The sequence below is a fragment of the Pholis gunnellus genome (genome assembly GCF_910591455.1).
Source record: "Pholis gunnellus genome assembly, chromosome: 6".
Taxonomy (NCBI): Eukaryota; Metazoa; Chordata; class Actinopteri; order Perciformes; family Pholidae; genus Pholis; species Pholis gunnellus.
The window spans coordinates 8,945,748-8,964,152 of record NC_136532.1 but is presented as its reverse complement, the minus strand read 5'-3'; the positions used below and the strand labels follow the sequence as shown (position 1 = coordinate 8,964,152).

The 18,405-nt window shown below is 39.9% G+C and overlaps 2 protein-coding genes across 2 annotated transcripts; one reads left to right on the top strand and one right to left on the bottom strand.

Annotated features, from left to right (window-relative positions):
• Nucleotides 1-4,490: 4,490 nt before the first annotated feature.
• LOC306696834 (protamine-like protein) lies at nt 4,491-5,333 on the bottom strand. The gene has a single exon (XM_079160544.1). It carries the CDS (start codon nt 5,259-5,261, stop codon nt 4,713-4,715), a length of 549 nt encoding a protein of 182 aa, XP_079016670.1. The 5' UTR covers nt 5,262-5,333; the 3' UTR covers nt 4,491-4,712.
• A 2,633-nt stretch (nt 5,334-7,966) lies between these two features.
• tspan36 (tetraspanin 36) lies at nt 7,967-15,376 on the top strand. The gene is made up of 7 exons (XM_079161459.1): nt 7,967-8,041; nt 11,223-11,414; nt 11,516-11,590; nt 12,685-12,780; nt 13,381-13,527; nt 13,802-13,885; nt 14,634-15,376. The coding sequence occupies exons 1-7, from the start codon at nt 7,982-7,984 to the stop codon at nt 14,712-14,714; spliced, it is 735 nt and encodes a 244-aa protein (XP_079017585.1). The 5' UTR covers nt 7,967-7,981; the 3' UTR covers nt 14,715-15,376.
• The last annotated feature ends 3,029 nt before the right edge of the window (nt 15,377-18,405 follow it).

Genomic DNA, 18,405 nt, shown 5'->3' with positions numbered 1-18,405 from the left:
AGGGTGGAAACTAAACATAAGCTCAACGTAAACGCAGCAAAACAAAGGTTCACTGCTTCGGTTGATAAACTCTCTTTCACCTAGTTTTTCTACTTTTAAGGTAATGGTAAAATGATCTGTCGACTTCCTCTTATTAAAGGGAACAGAAAGCAGATATGCAAACAAGATATACTTAAAAGGAATTTGTGGTGTTTTCACATGTTTGAGAACAGTCACATGAGTGTGTGTCACTGGGAATGTCCTGAGAATTTCTGACTCTGATTCACCGTCTAACTTCAACACCTGACAATCAAGCCTTGGCTTGAACAAAAGCAATGCATGTAGAGATAAACTTAGAATCAGAATTCAGAATTTAGAGCAATATCAGGAACATCGGAAAATGTTTTGTCTCTTATCACCAATGGGGAACTTCCTTATTCCCCTCATTATTTTGGGTTAATATGTGACATGACGTTAATTAATCAATAATGTTCACGTTTGTAAAAAAAACACTTTAAGGCTGACAGGATCTCGGGTAGTAACTCTGTATAGTAAGCAGGAGGAAACTGATTTTGGACTGATTTTCATCTTTCAAGTGATGGATTTACTGATCTAAATACACATAAATACCGATCAAAAAAGAGTGATTCGTTTGTAAGAGATGCCGTTTTTAAGAGCAGTAAAATAGATGCATGCACCTCTTATTTACATGTTCTATTAGTTAGTTCATATGAATTACTCTTTTTACTACATACTTTATTATGTTACTGTAATAAAACGTTGTCAGTGCTATCTTTTTCAATTGATTGTATATTGTATTCTAGTGTAACTGTAATTAACCGTTGAACTATCCTCAATACGCTATTTTCATTTTTTTTAACTTATTTTCTATACAAAACAATATTTCACCACATATAAAGGATTCTGTGTATTACAGTTGTGTGGAAATGACAAGTTCAATTTGGGCTGCATACAAGGAGAGCCACAATTCTACTTGTTGAAGTAAAATATAACCTTAATAAAAATGGACCCGAGCCTTTGCATATTATGGGTTGTTTTGACAGTGTGAATTTTAGACTCACCTGGAGGGGATGCAGTTATTGCCAGGGAATAAAACATAAGCTGTCCGCTGCATCGATATTGTAACTTTATTTTTAGAGATCACATAAAATCACATAAGCTGAAATAACTGGGGTTGCGTTACTCAGTAGCTACAACCAGGGCCACCTAATAAAGCATTATTCCCTTAACAGTAAGGACACTTCAAATCAAACTGTGGTGCGAGTCAGATGGTTTTATCAGCACTTCCAGTATTTTGATCGACCTTAACCGAATGACTTTGACATGACTTTTTCTGCATTTTTACAAACTCATTTTAGAGAAACAGTTTCTTTCTGAAATGCTTTGAAACACAGCGAAAAGAGGAACGTCAAAGAGCTCGGAAGATGAATCGAGGAAACGTTGCACATTTCAGACCTATCGTTTCAAGGAACTGCTTCCTGAATCTGATGAAACGCTGACGAGTCTAAAGTTCATAGACCACAGAAACGTAGAAATCACTACAATGTCTGGTAGTTTTGGGTTTTCTGCTGCTCGCGCTCCCGCGAGTTGCATGCGAGTCTCATAGGCGCAACTCGGAACAAAACACCATTTAACAGTGCTCGAGTCTGCGATTTATTCTCCAGCGATTTGATTATTACTGAATCTGGCCAGTAGATGGAAACACGAAGCCATACAACTGATGAACTCTACACATACCACACCACACTGTATAGAACTTCAGCATTAAGTATCAAAGGGCTCATAAATTGGGTATGAATAGCCTGTAGATCATTGCTTTTGACATGCGTTTTATAGATTTGACTCGTATCTAGTTGAAATCCCACCTTCTGTGTTCACCTGTGTACATATTCTCATGCCAAACTCAACTCAGAGTAATCACTATTTCATCTGCCGCCTAAATTCCATCATATTCTTGGAGGAGGAATCACTTGTATTCATTGTTAGCTGTTGGTGAAGAAAGGCAAGCTGGCTTTGTAACCTTCCCATGGTCCGTACTCGTGCTTGAATAGTTGTCTTTATCATCAGTAATTATATATTGTATATTAACATAATTTCTGTTTTTGTATTTGTTGTAATAAAAGATATTAAGCATGACGACAAACAATTAAACATTAACACATATTGGTGTTGCGAATAATAACCAGCCATATAAATGCATGGTGCACAACCTTTCATGTGTTTGCTGAGGAAGGCACTCACATTAGTCTATCATTAGGTGCCTCTGAACTAATTTATCAGGATCTGGCAGTTTTTAAACTTGTGTTTGGTGGCATGTGTGTGTGTGTGTGTGTGTGTGTGTGTGCGTGTGTGTGTGTGTGTGTGTGTGTGTGTGTGTCTGTGTGTGTGTGTGTCTGTGTGTGTGTGTGTGTGTGTGTGTGTGTGTGTGTGTGTGTGTGTGTGTGTGTGTGTGTGTGTGTGTGTGTGTGTGTGTGTGTGTGTGTCAATATGTGACTGTATGTCCCAGTATCAGTGTTCATCGTGTGTGTTATCCACTTTATTTCCATGTGAATTATGTACCCACATTCGTTATTCCTTTCACTCAACTTGTGTGGGTTAGTGGTACGCTTCAGGTGTCTTCCCTCTTCTTTGAGATTTTTAGGGAACAATGTTTGTGGGAACACAACCTGTATGTATTAAATGGGATAATGTGATGATACATCTGCTTTCTACCACTGAGGGATGCAAATAAAAGCCCCTGATGCGGATGGTGCACCTATGGAGCGCGCAGACAGGTGAAGCACTCTGCGTTCAGTGGGCTCAAAGAGGAGGATTTCCAGGCGACTGTACAGCAAAGAGCACAATCCAACTTTGTGGATTATAAATCGGAAACCTCACTGGACTACTGCAAGAAAGAGCCACCATCTAAACGGACCGTGGTGAGATAGCGTGGCTTCACAGATTACGGAACGGCTTCTCACCACGCTTCCTTCCACCTGTTGATAATATTATGTTTGGCCTCGGAGATTTGGGTTGGGGACACTGGGTATGGGGTATACTTTGTGAATGTTACGCTTGTTTATTGTGTCGGAGTACAAGTGGGAGTCTCACGGCTTTCCTCTTTTGTTCGCTGTAACTTATGCCGACCAGGTCGGACGTGAATGAATTTGATTTGCATTAATATATGGTGCTATATGCAACAAACGGTGTGTTTTCGTTTATATAGGATTTAATGTGACATTATAGTGAGGAAACGGGAGAGCCTTTCAGCGTGTTTTCGTAGCTTTCAAACATATTAGGCAGTCACATTGCAGTGTCTGTACACAGCAGGTATCACATCCGCCCGTTCCCTCAGCTGTAGCGTACACTTTCCCCCTTAGGTGTTCATAGTAAGGTGAATAGTTCCAGCTGAGCATGCATTACAGTGAGTTTATTATTTGAATGTTAATTCTGTCATACAACTGATTGAAGCAATGAGTGTGGCGATTTATTCATATTTTTGAATCGCTCTACATATTTTGGACAAACGTGTTTTAGTTTGATGCTTGTTCCAGCTGACCGTTTGGTCACGATGGAGAGAGAAATGCCATCTGTTAAATAAAATACAAGAAATGATTCAAGAAATGAAAATGATATGGTAGTAATATATAGAATTGCATTACAAGTCAGTGCTTGAAAAGTATTTGCATATATATTTTCTATATATTATATTCTCATCAGCCGGCCATGTGTTTTTTTTTGTGAGCTGGAGATAAGAGGAACCCCAACGAACACGGTTGGTCACGCCCATCAAGCCTCACTGTTTTCACTGATGATTAGCAGTATTTGGCAAGGCACCAGCTGCTGTGTTATGACCAGCTGGTTTCACGCGGTATTCTGTTGATATAAATCTTCACTTGTGTAAGGCAGATTCAGATGCGTTTCTCTTTCATGTAAGTGCAGACGCACACAGAACACGCTTTGTCCTAAAATATTTGTGACCTCATGAGCTGATTGTGTTGAAATGTGTGTGAATAAGACTGCTGAACGCAGTGGTCCCCGTGCGTAACGGTGCGTAAAAGCGCCACTTAACAACGTTCTGCGCGTGCTACTGCGTCAAAGCTGTATCGGAAAATTTCCCCCTTGTCCACTCAGTCGTTGCTCCGCGTGGAAACGCAAAAGAGAGTAGTAAATTCAGATTTCGGACACTTATTGTCATCTTTTTTCGTCATTACTGACAGTCGAAACATTGCATTGTGGAATTGTGAGCAGAACACGCCATGGACACTCACCCACAGCTTCGTTTTTTTCCCTGAGAAACTGAAGTCAGTAGTGCTAAATGAGAACATCCTATTTTATAGCTAACAACAGTAAAGGCCCAATTAAGTTTTATTGTTCTCATATTGTCTACAACAGACCCGTTGTAGACATTAAGAGAGGATATCTCAAATGCTATATATATCCAATTTGTCAAAGACATTTTTGTTACTCAAAACTGAGCTACAAATCATACAGACACGCGCTGTAAATTAATATAGGTTTATTATTTCGAATCAATTGCAATTCTGTCTTTTACAGACCACAGCAAGGGTGTATAATAAAAACAGCAGGTTCAGTGTTTTCCATATGGAAAACAAATCGTAAAAGCAGTCTCAAGTTCTTGGAATGAATGCGGCATTTTGGTCCACTCCTTAGCGGAATTAAACGCAACCACAAAGGCGTTTAGTCGCATTCAGGTTTCATTAAAGACGTTGTTACTTCTTGGCAGCAGCTCTGGTCCTGGTAGACTTCGCGACCCTGCGTTTGGCCTTTTTAGGACTCCTGGGCTTCTTGGCCGCAGCGGGCCTCTTGGCAGGACTCTTTGACTTCCTCTTTTTCTTAGGTGACTTCTTGACTGCTGGAGTGGCACCTCCAGCTGCTTTCTTCGGGCTGGCCCTCTTGACCATTTTTGCCTTTGGCTTCTTCTTCTTCACCGCCTTCTTCCGAGGAGTAGGGGGGTTCTTGTTCAGCTTGAAGGAGCCCGAAGCCCCGGTGCCCTTGGTTTGGACAAGGGATTTGCTGGCCACCAAGCGTTTGATGGCGGTGAGGATTCTGGCTTTGTTCTTCACCACGTCGTATCCTCCGGCCTTCAAAGCCTTCTTCAGGGCTGCCAGGGACACGCCGCCGCGCTCTGGGGACGCGGACGCGGCCTTCAGTATCAGGTCGGACACTGTGGGACCCGTCTTCTTCCTTTGAGACTTGGCTCTCTTCTTGGGAGATTTGGCTGGAGCCGCAGAGAGTAAAACACTCACAGCAGAAGACATTGTAACAGCGCTATAGCCAGGATCAAGTGGGTGAAGTTGACAGAGAGAAAAGGACAGAGTGATGTCTCTGCTTGCCCCATTGACAGGTTCACGCTTTATAACGCCCCGATGAGAACCGTGGAGAGTGAGTCGCGCCACCACAGTGGACCTCATTCCCTCCACCTTGATAAAGTCTGTGTTTTCTCCAGCTGGATTATTCTACAAAATTGTTGCGTAAAATGTCGGACATCCGTATAAAAAACACATAATAAGAATCTGCGTAATTTAAACTGTCTCTAGCTATATTTGTATTTCGTGATATAATAAAATATGTTCAAGTTGTTTGTGTAATTATATGTTGGCAGTTGTAAAGTGTAATTTGAGGCGTGTCATATTTTGACCATTTTAACATTGTTTCACTCTTTTAACAGTCAAGTACCGATTTGTATTACTGAATAAATGTAAATAGAAATGTGTCTGAAATAGTGGTTCCAAAACCTGGTTTTATTACAAAGGTTTTTGTTCAGTTAATTAATTTAAAGATGACCAAAGAAGCACATTTGCCTTGCAGACCCGCAAGTGAACTCAGCATAAATATAAACTCATGAAACGCAGCGGCAGGACAGGTGTATTGAGAATGTGAGATGAAAAAACGTTAAAAAAAACAAGAATAGAAGTTTTATGTCATCGCAAATAGAGTGATAATATTACTGTAGGCTAATGTATGTCAACTCAGTGTGGAGGGAGATGGACATCAGCCAGAATGAAAGTTATCTCTAAGGAGCGGTCGAAGAAACGAATTTAAGATTAATTTCCCGGGTCTTTTAAAAATGTTTCACTCTTCATCAAGTCACATTAGTACGCATGCATTTATATTTAAAACAGTTTATCTCCTATTAAAGTGCCAGTAGATGGTTTGACAACTTAAAACACATTTCATAGGACATGATGCCATAAATAAAACGCAGTAATTACATTATGAGCTTTTAACAGCAATATCCTCTGCATATTACACCAAGCGCAAATGAATCAATGAAGCAATCATCTGACTCACTCTGTAGCGCTTTTGGTAAATGAACAACACAAAATACTCCTACAGTATAGTGTTGATGACTATTTGAGATATGAAGGTCAGTCAGATCTCAAACATAAAAAAAGTATTTCACTTATATTATCTGTCACGAAATTACTTGTTTTTGCACAATAAGTAATTTCACTTAGATCAAATATCAGGTATATTCCCAAAGATTATGTGATTCATTTTGATTTATTGATGACATTTCCATATTTTGGGGGGTTTCTACAATCATTGGAATTATTATTGTAACTATAAATTAACGTTTGATGAAAAACATTAACACCTCAAATGAAGTTGTGTTAGTCCTTAAAGTGCAGACAGGTTATGCCTTTAAAGCCCTCTGAATAGGACATTGAGCTGGAAAACGAAACTTTAAATCTTTACCTTCAAATGTGACCCAACATCTGGGTTTACTCTCTGATATTATTTGTTTGTCAACTATTCAATTCAAACCGTAGAGAAATTGTACTTTATCCATTTTTAAGAGCAATAATGTGTGTGCGTGTGTGTGTGTGTGTGTGTGTGTGTGTGTGTGTGTGTGTGTGTGTGTGTTTGTGTTTGTGTGTGTGTGTGTGTGTGTGTGTTTGTGTTTGTGTGTGTGTGTGTGTGTGTGTGTTCTGTGAGTGTGTGTGAGGGAGGGAGGAGATTGGCAAATAGTCCTGCCTTCTGTAGTGCACTGATAGCGCCTCCTCCTGTTACACACACGCATACACACACAGACAGACACACCATATTACAACAGAGTGAATCAAATTAACTTCAATACACGTTTAGATGGCATGTCCGTGTAGTTACCTACATTTAAAAATGTCCTCTGAAGGACAAGGTGTCAATAGGGAACTTGAACAGAAGAACTCTTTTAACCTTTTAACCTTCTTTATTACAAGCTTGGATCGGATTTTGTTGTGACTGTCATGTTGTCCCAATAAATCAATCAAAACCTGCCTCTAGAAGAAGTGTTAATACAAGCAATTGTTTAGTAACAGAACAGTAAATGTCCCCTGTGATTTATTCCCGTAGTCCTCTTTTGTCTGTGCCAAAGGAGATCATGGGAGATCTTTGTTATTTACTGCTGAGGAGCAGAAGAGGGGACTGTTAATGAATCCACAGATTCATGACGGCCTCACAATTTCTGTGAAATGCCATGAAAGGCCATTCCTGGATCTTGATAAGATTCTAAGTACAATTGTTTGGTCATGGTTAACTTCAGATAAAGTTGCACACCAAAGATGCAATATCATTTATTTTGAAAAACTGACCAAACACGGTCATCTTTTCAAAATCAAAGTGGATCCTAAAGCACATTAAATTAAGTTTATCCATTTTCATAGCTCAATGTTAAAACGTTTAGAGTTAAAGTCCTTGGATTTAATTCGCCTGTGTGTGATGATTGTTTCCCCTCCCCTCGGAGGAAGTGGTGTGTGATGTGATTCAGTGGGGGTGGGGGAGGGGGAGGGGGAGGGGGAGGGGGGGGGCTGAGAGGTTGTAGGACCTGCTCTGTTACATCTCCTCCCCAAAGCATGTGACCATGTGATCACAGTCAGACCGAGAAAACTTGTGACTAAAGCCAGCAGGAGAAGCAGCAGCTCGACGCCCTGCGACATAAAGACTCTGTACCGCATCGCAGACTCAACGGTCGACCTCTTCATCTCCGCCAGACAACATGGACTGCGGGATTTTCACGTCCAAGACCGTCCTCCTCTTCCTCAGCCTGGTGTTTTGGGTAAGGCGCGGTGTTGTTCCGCCACCTGCAGGGAATTTAATTCATACCGATGGCTCTTCAGGAAGGAGAACTGAAAACGGCTTTGCCACAGTACAATCCTCGCCTTTAGTTCTGTCGCTCGTCGCTATTTGTTGTTTATTCTGTAGTCTGTGTGTCCTGCGCGCTTTAAGTTTACACCCTGCAAATCAGAGTTATGTCGCTGATAAACTTGGCCTGCCTCAGTTTTCTGACTGGTGGACTCGTTATCACTTCACTGTAGCCTACTTCCTCATTTTGACTCCATCTCGATATAGTTCAGATCTGCGTAGGCCATTTGAAACGAGTCAAATGATTCCTCACAGGATATGAGTGACATGTTCCAATAATGTGCGCAATTACGTCCAGCTGTGGTCGGGGGTGATCAGTGACTGACCGGGTTTATCTGTCACGTTATCAGCCGTGAACTGTGACTCATTAGCTTAGTTGGACCAGAGGTCATTGTGTGTGGGTTTGTGTATTGTTTGCTCTTGTCAGCCAATTCACCAGGACTCTCCCCAGCTGTCTGCCACCCCTTCAGAGGAAATGGCTTTTAAAGGACTTGTCTGCCCCGCTGTGGCTCACGTCTGTGTAATTTGATTACCGTGAGAGAGAAAACTGTGCATTTGCAAAGGAAAACATGGAGCTGGTTTATCCACTTTATATTTCCACATTCTCAGACCTCTCTCCAACCTGCAGCTTATTGCTTTCTCGTAGTCTCACCCTTCTGGTTTCCTCACCTCGAACAGGTATATATTGATTTGGTTGTAGGTGTCTTATCTTGTTTTTCTCACCAGTCAGGCATTACACACAGCATATCCGTACGACAACATTATGTGACGCACATTGAAGCGTTGTCGTTGCAAAGCAGTACAAATGTATTGAGAGACATCATGTCTTTTCTAAAGCAAATATCTCAAAGCTTCACACACATCTGGATGCCGCTAATCTAAACAAGCTAAATCCATGTAGTAGAATCTACCATAAGCAGGCCGAGAGTAACCAGTACGGTATTCTTTGTTTGGTTTGCTTTTGGCGTAATTTCTTTAGTCAGGTTCACCATCATCACTGAATCAAGGATATCAAGCTACAGTGCTGGTCTACGCTGTGAGACAGTGAACAAGGTTAAGAGAAATTGAGAATTATTTATTGTTTTATCATAATTCAAACAAAATATCAAAATAATTCGTTCACTGTAAACCCTGCCTTCCTTACTAAGTCATATCATGCAGCTTAACATTGTTCAAATCCCCCAAAAAGTTTATTTTACATTCTGAATTTTCAAAAGATTGCAGATATTTCATAGGGAAAATGTGTTCAAAAGCTCCACTGAACAATTAGAATATTTTTTATTTCATGTGATTTTTTTTTCCTATTCAAATTGGGTGATTTAAAGGCGAAGATCACAAGTTCAAAGGTCAATGAATGTTTGGAAGCACATGAGCAGAAATATGTCTTGCTTTCTCCCCCAAAACCACCATCAAGTCCTCCTCCTGGAATCTGGTCTAAGATACAGTACTAGTACGTCTGTCATGCGGGTCCTGCTAAAATCACCGAGAGACATCGCCTCAGAGGTTTCTCACATTCCAGAGAGGTGGCACCGTGCATGGGCGCTGTATTTTGTGTAAGCCTCTTTGTGCTGCTTCTTAGGCACAGGATCAGCATTTCTGGAAAGATTAGGGGTGAGCGGTGTGTGTGTGTGTGTGGTGTGGCGGGGGGGTGGGGGGTGTAGAGTAACAACCCCACAGGGATCCCGTGATTTTGGAGTGATTAACAGAAGTGAGTCATGTGGCTGAAGTGGAGGACGGATTGTTAGGCCGCACATCACACAAATGGAAACAAAGACAAGCACACTATCTACGTATAACTCACACCACTACAGGGGAAGTGATACTGACAATGACGCCGATCCGCAGACACCATGAAGGGGGATTTCTGACTTTACGTACGAAAGGATAGCGGCGGCGTCTTTTTGTCACACGTTTACCGTCCATCGTGCATTTTTGCCTGACATCATATTCTCATATTCTAGCTGAATATGATAGCAGGATTCCCACAAACAGTATATATATATATATATATATATATATATATATATATATATATATATTAGTAAAATCTCATTTGCTGTTTAGATTCTAAAGTGTTATTTATGTAGTTTTCGTTACTCAGCAGTTGATTTAGTTTTTCTGCTCTTTTTTTTTTCCCCACCCTACTGGGCTTCTTTTATCACAGACTTGAGTTTCAATACAGTGAGTTTCAAACTGTTGATGGGATAAATACTTCAGAGACATTGTTTTCTTAACAGTCATCTCTGTTCTTGAAGTTTCTGTAGCTTTGACTGTCAACACACTTTGGGGTTTTTCTAGAAGCAGAATTGTGTCGTTTTACTATGAACGGAACGATCTGCTTCAAAGCGACCTTTGTGATTCCAGTCTGTACTGTAAAATTGGCCAACCAACAAGCAGTCTTGTGATTGGTGAGCTCACTGCTGAAGTATGAAAAGCATAACTTAATGCCTACTTCACATCTGAAAGCACATCAGTCACCTTCACAGCCTGTGTTCATCACATGAGATCATAGAGGGGGAACACATCTCTTTGTGATTTATGTAACAGTCTTTCAACAAGCAGATGATCAAGGTTATTTTCCTTACTTTGTTTACGATTTTTAAACTATGTCATGTCAGCAGAACAAGACCAAACTGACTTAAATGTCATATCAGTATTCATGATTGGCAGATTTAAAAACGGTTCTTTTCTCTCAAATGTTGGCTATTTGACGTAAAGAATATGAACATGTTTTCAGCTACAGCATAGAGAGGAAAACACACACCATGTGACAAATCCCTTCAGTTCTATCAATGTGTGTTTTGCTTTGTTAAGTGAAAGATTAAGTACACTAAGGGTTTGGTTATTCCCAGAATAACGACTATGTCAAACATACAGACAAATAGGAAAACTAATGTCTTCTATTGATAATTAAAGAGTAAAAAACATTTTCTTCTTTGTTCTCAGCGCTTAACTGATTATACATGTAATAGAAAAGCATTCTGATCTGTATGCAGACATGTTAAATGTTTATTCTCACCATAACCTTATGGCTAAATTGTCATTTGTGAGTTAACACCTTGATGTGTAACATATGTCGTTTCTCCTCCCGGCAGGTTGCAGGAGCGGCGTTGGCCTACGTCGGTGCCTACGTGATCAAGAGCTATGACAACTTTGACAGTTTCATTCAGGACAAGTACACGTTGGTCCCAGCAGCGATCATCATTGGCGTCAGCGTGGTGATGTTCATTTTTGGTCTGGTGGGATGCTGCGCCACACTGTGGGAGTCCAAAGTCGGGCTTAGCTTCGTAAGTGTGTGTGTGTGTGTGTGTGAGAGTGTTCATGAGCTTTTGTTTACCCTTTCAGTCCATTTGATGCACTCATGTTCTCCTGTTTTCTCTCACTGCAGTTCTTTCTGATCATCATGGGGATCTTTGCAGCAGAAGTGGCTGCTCTGGTATTTAGCTTCATCTACCAAGGCAAGGTGAGTCACACAATGGGCCTCATTCACCAAATCTCCTTTTTGAAACACACATACACGGTTTTCACAATGATTATGACATTCACCAATGTTTTTCTTATTTTGCTAAGTTTGTGCAAAATGAATGGTTATTGAATTTTATACTAATTTAATGATTTATAATATTTTTTATTATTTTCATTACTGCCTATAATGATTATGGATCACAAAACTTGGGACAGAATTTTACTATAAAAATTCTGTTTAAATAATGTACTTATAGTAATAAAGTAGCCGTGTTACAGTGTTCATTTTGGGTCTTTTCATACATTGACAGGATATATTAAAAAAATGATACTGTGACTCTATTTTCATATTAAGCAACGATGGCCTACAGTTTATATTCAGGCTTGTTAATAATTTAGAAATGCACTAAAACATCCGCCAGGCTGTGGCTTAGTAGCCTATTTGCACTACTGACATAACTGTATATGTAAACAGCACAATACTGTGTTAGGCTATAGCCTGATTACAATTTGAAATACAATAACATATATTTTTATATATAAACATCAAATGTAGATATTTGAATAATGCACAGTACAGTCATTTAATGTTTACAGTCATTTGAAAAGCTTTTGAAACACTCAATAAAACTCAGTAAATAGCAAAGCTGTCCATTTCATTACTTCATAGAATAAATATACAAATGTCAATCAGGTGGTAATCTGCATGAGAAATAAAGAAAAAGGAAAAAAATCAATATAATAATCATCCGCTTATATTCGACCCGGACAATCGTGATCACTACAAGAGGTTTCCACTGTATTTTACAAAGTATTATGGTCTATTACAATATAAAAAATCACTACACTGACACGTTGACACTGAACGAGTGACCTGCACCTTTCTTGTCTTACCTTCACTCCTGACACTAGTAAAGTACCATAAGTACCTCCACTTCAGAGACACACGACCCTGTAGGGTGTTTACTTGTGCTGTTTAGGATCGACTGGCAGGATGTTTGCTGCTGACCGTACGTTATGAATTCTATTTAGTTTAAATTCTACATTTGTACGCGGCTGCCAACATTGTGTTTTATTCTTATGTCTGTCCAGATAAACGCAGACCTGGAGCGCTCCATGAATGACGTCTTCATGAAGTATGATGGACAGGGCGCTGAGACCAAAGCTGTGGACTACCTGCAGACTCAGGTTGGTGTCATATCCTACTGTCTATAAATAGCGTTGTTTTCTCACTACTTGCATTCTCTCTCGCATGCTTTCATTTTACTCCTCAGTCTATATTTCTCTCTCTTGCCAACAGACACTAAAACACAGTATATTGTTCATTTTATTGGTGATATATATTTTTTATTACTGGCTAGTTTCAATATCACAGTATATGGTAACAAATATCATGTACTGTTGCTCATGCTGGCTTGTGAGAGAAAAGTCTTCAACAGTACATGCAAATACAAATAAAAAACCTCCATAAACAACTTCTGCACTCTCCACGTACGTGTTCCTAATGCACCAAATTGACAGCTCTGGGTCTGTTGGATGTCATTCTGGGAAATGCAGTAGTAGTAGAAGATTAAGCAGGTCGATTGAAAGTGTGAGGGTCAAAAAAATATCCAAGACATCATCACACATTCCTAAATAACTGTCTGTACCGTGACTCGCTTAACATTATAGGTTGATGATGCAACCTTCTCATAAAGTGTCAAGTCTTTCCTTTTCTCTGTTTGACTCATTTTGTAGTCTTTTAGATCTATATTCACTCCTGTCTGTCCCCTCTTTGTCTGTGTGCAGTTGCAGTGCTGTGGTGTCATGAATTACACCAGCTGGTCCAACACCACCTGGTTTAGCAGCAACAACAACACCGTACCTGCGTCCTGCTGCAAAAACAGCACTCAGTGCACTCGCAGACTGGACCAACCGGACCAACTTAACACACAGGTAAATACTACGGAAGCACACATTCCTCCGGTTACGTTGAGCTGTTTATTTGGTATTGCTTTAGAAATGCTTTTATCTGCTTCTCCAACTGCGACTCGGAGAAGCCTTTGAAACAGGATTTTATTTTTTCATTGAATGCTTTTAGGACTCAAAATATAAAGTCCACAAACAATCTCCCACCACTGAGGCATTAATGCAATAGCTCCACTTCAGACAGACATTGTTCTATGATATACACAGTGTGCACTCACTGTACTTGTGCATGTGTTTTTAGGGTTGTGAGGTGAAGCTGGATCGCCTCCTACAGGGTGTGTTGGGTTACGCCATGCTGGTCATTCTGGGCTTCGCCATCATCAAGGTAAAGGCACACATCCTCATCCTGTTTAGCAGCTGTGAATGAGCGTTACTGTAATTCCCACTCTCTGTTATCAGTATGCAGTGTGCGACACGTCAGTCGGTGCAATAGATGGTGTTTCTAGAGGAATACCCGGCTGCATATTCTCCTCACTGTGCCATGTTGTACGTCCCGAGTGCATGCATTTCCTTACCTAGCTGGTAAGGAAATCCATGCACGATCCATATTGTTGTTTGATTATAGCAGCTGGTCTACAAGGTCAGACAAAACATTTTTGCCACTGTCGCAAAAATAATTCCAACCACTCTGAAGTCTGTAAACCATAAACAATTCAAAATGTTACCCTTTTACTTTACTTATAGTGTTTTTTTCCCCCTCATGAAAACACACAATTCAATTGAAATAAGGAAATGAAAGATTGTATTTTAATTGATTAAAACAAGTCTCGTCATAGTTTTAACGATGTGTTATAAGCTGCTTTGAGCGAGTGTTAGGAAGTTAAACAGCTCATAATTTATCTCTAATATGGATTTGTTCATGTTTCTCACCAAAACTACATTTTATGGTTAATGTTAAACTGTGTAATTAATCGAACCGTACGGATCATGGATCAACAGTGGTCCGTTACACCACTACATACAAATATACAAAATTAAAGTACTTGACCTGGTCCCGTCACATATCACATAAGCCTCCAGAAAGTCGATTTTTAAGAGCTTGAGTCTGACTACCTTTATCTTTTCTGTTGCAGTTCTTCGGGATGCTGAGCGTTTGTGTGATCACCTGTAAAACCGGCAGCCGGAGGAGCGGCTACCAGCCTCTGTACGCTTAAACCACTTCATGCAACCACCTACCACCTCTTCATTTTGCTTGACTAGGTTTTGCTGACCACTCAATCAGCAGTAACACATCCACGCCAAGTTTTATTTAAATAATGGCATGTAAAGTACACACAAGTGGCAGACAGTTTCTCAATATTAAGGGGATCTTGCCAGAGTATTCCTCCACATATGAAAGCAGCACGAAGGTTCCTCTGACTTGTTAAATCATTTTGCTGAATGTGGTTTTCAATTTTGAGTTATTATTGTCTAAATTTTCCACTTCAGAGATTTTCCATTAGCTTGAGTGGCCCAAGGTCTCTGTACTGTTTCAGCCCAGCTACTGTATTATTCTCTGATGACGGACTTCAAACTATATTTTTAGCTTGTTGTCATTGTGAACAAAAGGACAGCGGTTTAATGTTTTCTTTAGGGTTGCAATAGCCAACTGAATGACTCAAATTAATATTTAAAAATACATATACATATATATATATATATACACATACACATGTTTTATGGTCAGTTAACTGTATTGAGTTATGTGACAATTCTAAATAGCTCGACTTTGGTTGTGTTTATTATGTTTCTAAATTAAAATGGGTGAACATTTCACAATAATTTGGAGTTTGGAGCAGTTCATGTCACATCATTGTGTTGTTGCCTTGCCTTCAGTGTTTTCTGTGTTTTTACACTCTTCCATCATTCTATATAGATGGGTCATACTGGCAGTTGAACACGTGTAATTATGAAATTAGGGGGAAACAGCTGTGTCTAATCCTGTTGTCATTTCCTAGCCTATTTTCAAAAAGCAGGATCATTTAACAGCAGACCAATGTTGCAGAGCATCACATGAAACGTGTCCCATAGTGGTTCTCTCTCTTCTCTTACCTCTTGACTCTTGGCCCTTAGTGCCGTACATACGGAAGATAGTAGTGTTCATCTTACATAAACCTTGTCGGTGTTCAGAAAGATGAATGCGAGTATATATCCATGCTCATTATAGTCATCAATCATCGCAGAGCTCAGATTAAAGCATAGGTCACCTGTTGATGAGGCTGTGGATTCAACTCATTTAAACCATTAGTTTAATTCAAATTCAAAAGTGTTTCTTTACCATTTTCATTTGTGATGCATTCAAACCATGTATCAACCTTATTGTCTCCCCATTTGCCATTCCTAATCCCTGTAATAAATAGATATCCGTTAGCATCAACTGCAACACTTTATCATGCATTATAGCCTGTGTTGCTGTTGTATGTGTAGTGGCAGTAACAAAGAACATCCTGCAGGTGGCGTTAAAGAACCTGCTCTGAGTTTAGAGTCAAAACCAGCATTTGTCGTGGTGGAGGGGCCTAAAAGACAACTACTCTGTTCGAAGGTAGTGGAAGATAAATTAGTTATTGTTTTTATATATTTAAGGACAAATGCATGCAGCAAGTCTGTTTTCAAACAATGGTACACATATGATTTGCAGATGTTTCAAAGCTTGACAAGCCACACAATTATTTATCTGCTTAATATTGACAAAACTTTTCACAACGTGTGTGTGTGTGTGTGTGTGCGCATGCGTGCGCGCGCACTGCTGTATTAATGACCTCCACTTAGGTCACTGTAAACGACCTTGCTGCCCTGCCTCAGTCAGTGTCCCTCTCGTATCTCTCGACTGCATATCTTATTCAGTGCATATCGTTGCTGCTCCGGGCTGTGTTGACATTTAGACAGGCCCGTCCTTTTCAGAGAGGACTGTTGGCACACACAGGACAAGATAACCTTGTCAGCTCCCTCCTTCCTTAAGCTGTCTGTTCCGCCTGTCTGTCTTTCACTCTCATGTCTGTTTATCTCTGTGTGTATGCGTCTGTTTCTCAGCTCACCTTTTCTCTTCGTGTCATGCATCTTTTTCTACCTTTCTTTTTTTTTGGGGGGGGGGTTTATTTGCATCCTTATTTCCTACCAAGACCACCTATCTGTTTTGTCTTCTGTGTTTTTAAAAAAAAAAAATGTTTAACTTCCGTACATTACTTCAGTAATGCTGTGTATCGTAAATAATAATACAAATCGATCTGAGCAGAGCAGCTGTATTTTGAAGTTAATTATCAGTAAATAACACAAGAACAAAAACCAAGAAGATTTTCATTGATTATTAGTTTATTTCGCTTGCTCTATGTGGGCCAGTAAGGTGAACGCTTACTTAGGTGTTCTGACAATAGATACTTTTCACTGTCGGGGTATTTTTCGATTGCTTTTCTAATTGTCTTTGTATTATAACTAAGGTGTAGATCTTGGTGTGTTGATTGTGTTGTGTTTTGATGTTCCCCTTGGTTTAATATATTATTATATAAGTTATAAACAAGGTTACCAAAATAAAGACAGAAGAAAGTAAACCAAGTCTGCGAGAGAAAGCTCATACACCTTGCTGTCATCTTCCCCTTTAATTACAGGGGTGTTTTAGTGATTCTGGACCTCTATAAAGTTGGGGCACCCTTCCTCCTAAATGGCCACTTTTTTCAAACCCCACACGACCAGTTTGTAACGCTGGCTTTCTGTCAAAAATATAAAGTCTCAAGCCAACTCTGAAATAACCCTGATGACATAATCAGGTTTATGCTTTACACTTTTAAACATATATACAACAGGCCTAGTAGTAGCCTTCTTGTAGCAAGTAAACTGGACTTCATATGTAAAATCAATGGACCGTATCTTTAAATATCAGAATTTTAGTCCTTCAAATAAAATAATGGGATATCATGAGGTGTAAATCTGATTTTTCATCCCCGCTGTAAAGAAACCACTGTGTTACGCCTTCACTGTCTGTCACCTTAAAGGTAAAAACAAACAGCTGAAAGGTGGTAAATTCACCGGGGTGAGAGCTGCTTGTGCGTATGATTTTCCATTGTAGCATTTGCTATTCCCTTATGAGTTATCATTGCACACCTACAGATGTGCCCTCATCTGTCTGTCTCTCTCCTGTTTGGGCCGTCACATCTCTGGAAAAGTATTCCTCGCTCACCCAGCGCGAGTGGACTAAACCAGATGTCACATGGAAATGTCAGCCTGACCTCTAATTTATTTATTTTCTTTCCTACTTAGACAGGGATCTGTTTGAGGGAGGTAATCTGAGGAGGACGCATACACAATACTGCTGCTCACACTGTGCTGAAGGGAGATCAACAGGCAGTTTCTCTGTGACTGTGTCCAGTGAATTCCTTCATGACTGTAACATTTCTAAACCAAGTGCATTTTCTGGATTTGTTTAGTTCCAAATCTGCCAGAGTTTACATCAAACAAGTAGCAAAGAACCCGGCTTACAGTTCCAGTTTGTTTCGGAACTGTAGCACATAGTAGATAATGTGGACTTTTCCTCCTCTTTATGAGGCATTGATACAAACAAACAGGGAACAAATGCAGGTTTCAAGGTTTTATTTTGATTCCACCTTTCTTTTCAGGGCAGACTCACAAAAAGTAATCACACATTGTCACGGTCAGGAGCAGGTCCTGATGACAACGTGTGTGTGTGTGTGTGTGTGTGTGTGTGTTTATGTAAATAGGCACCCATCACTGACACTTTGATGTCTCCATTCGTCAGATGTTATCATTGTTAATTAGAGGGGGCAGCTTGTCTACTGCTGCCTTTTCTTTTCTTCCTGTACTTGTATTTTTTTTCTGGTTCTTTTCAGTGTTTCTCGTGAGCAGAGTTATTTAAAA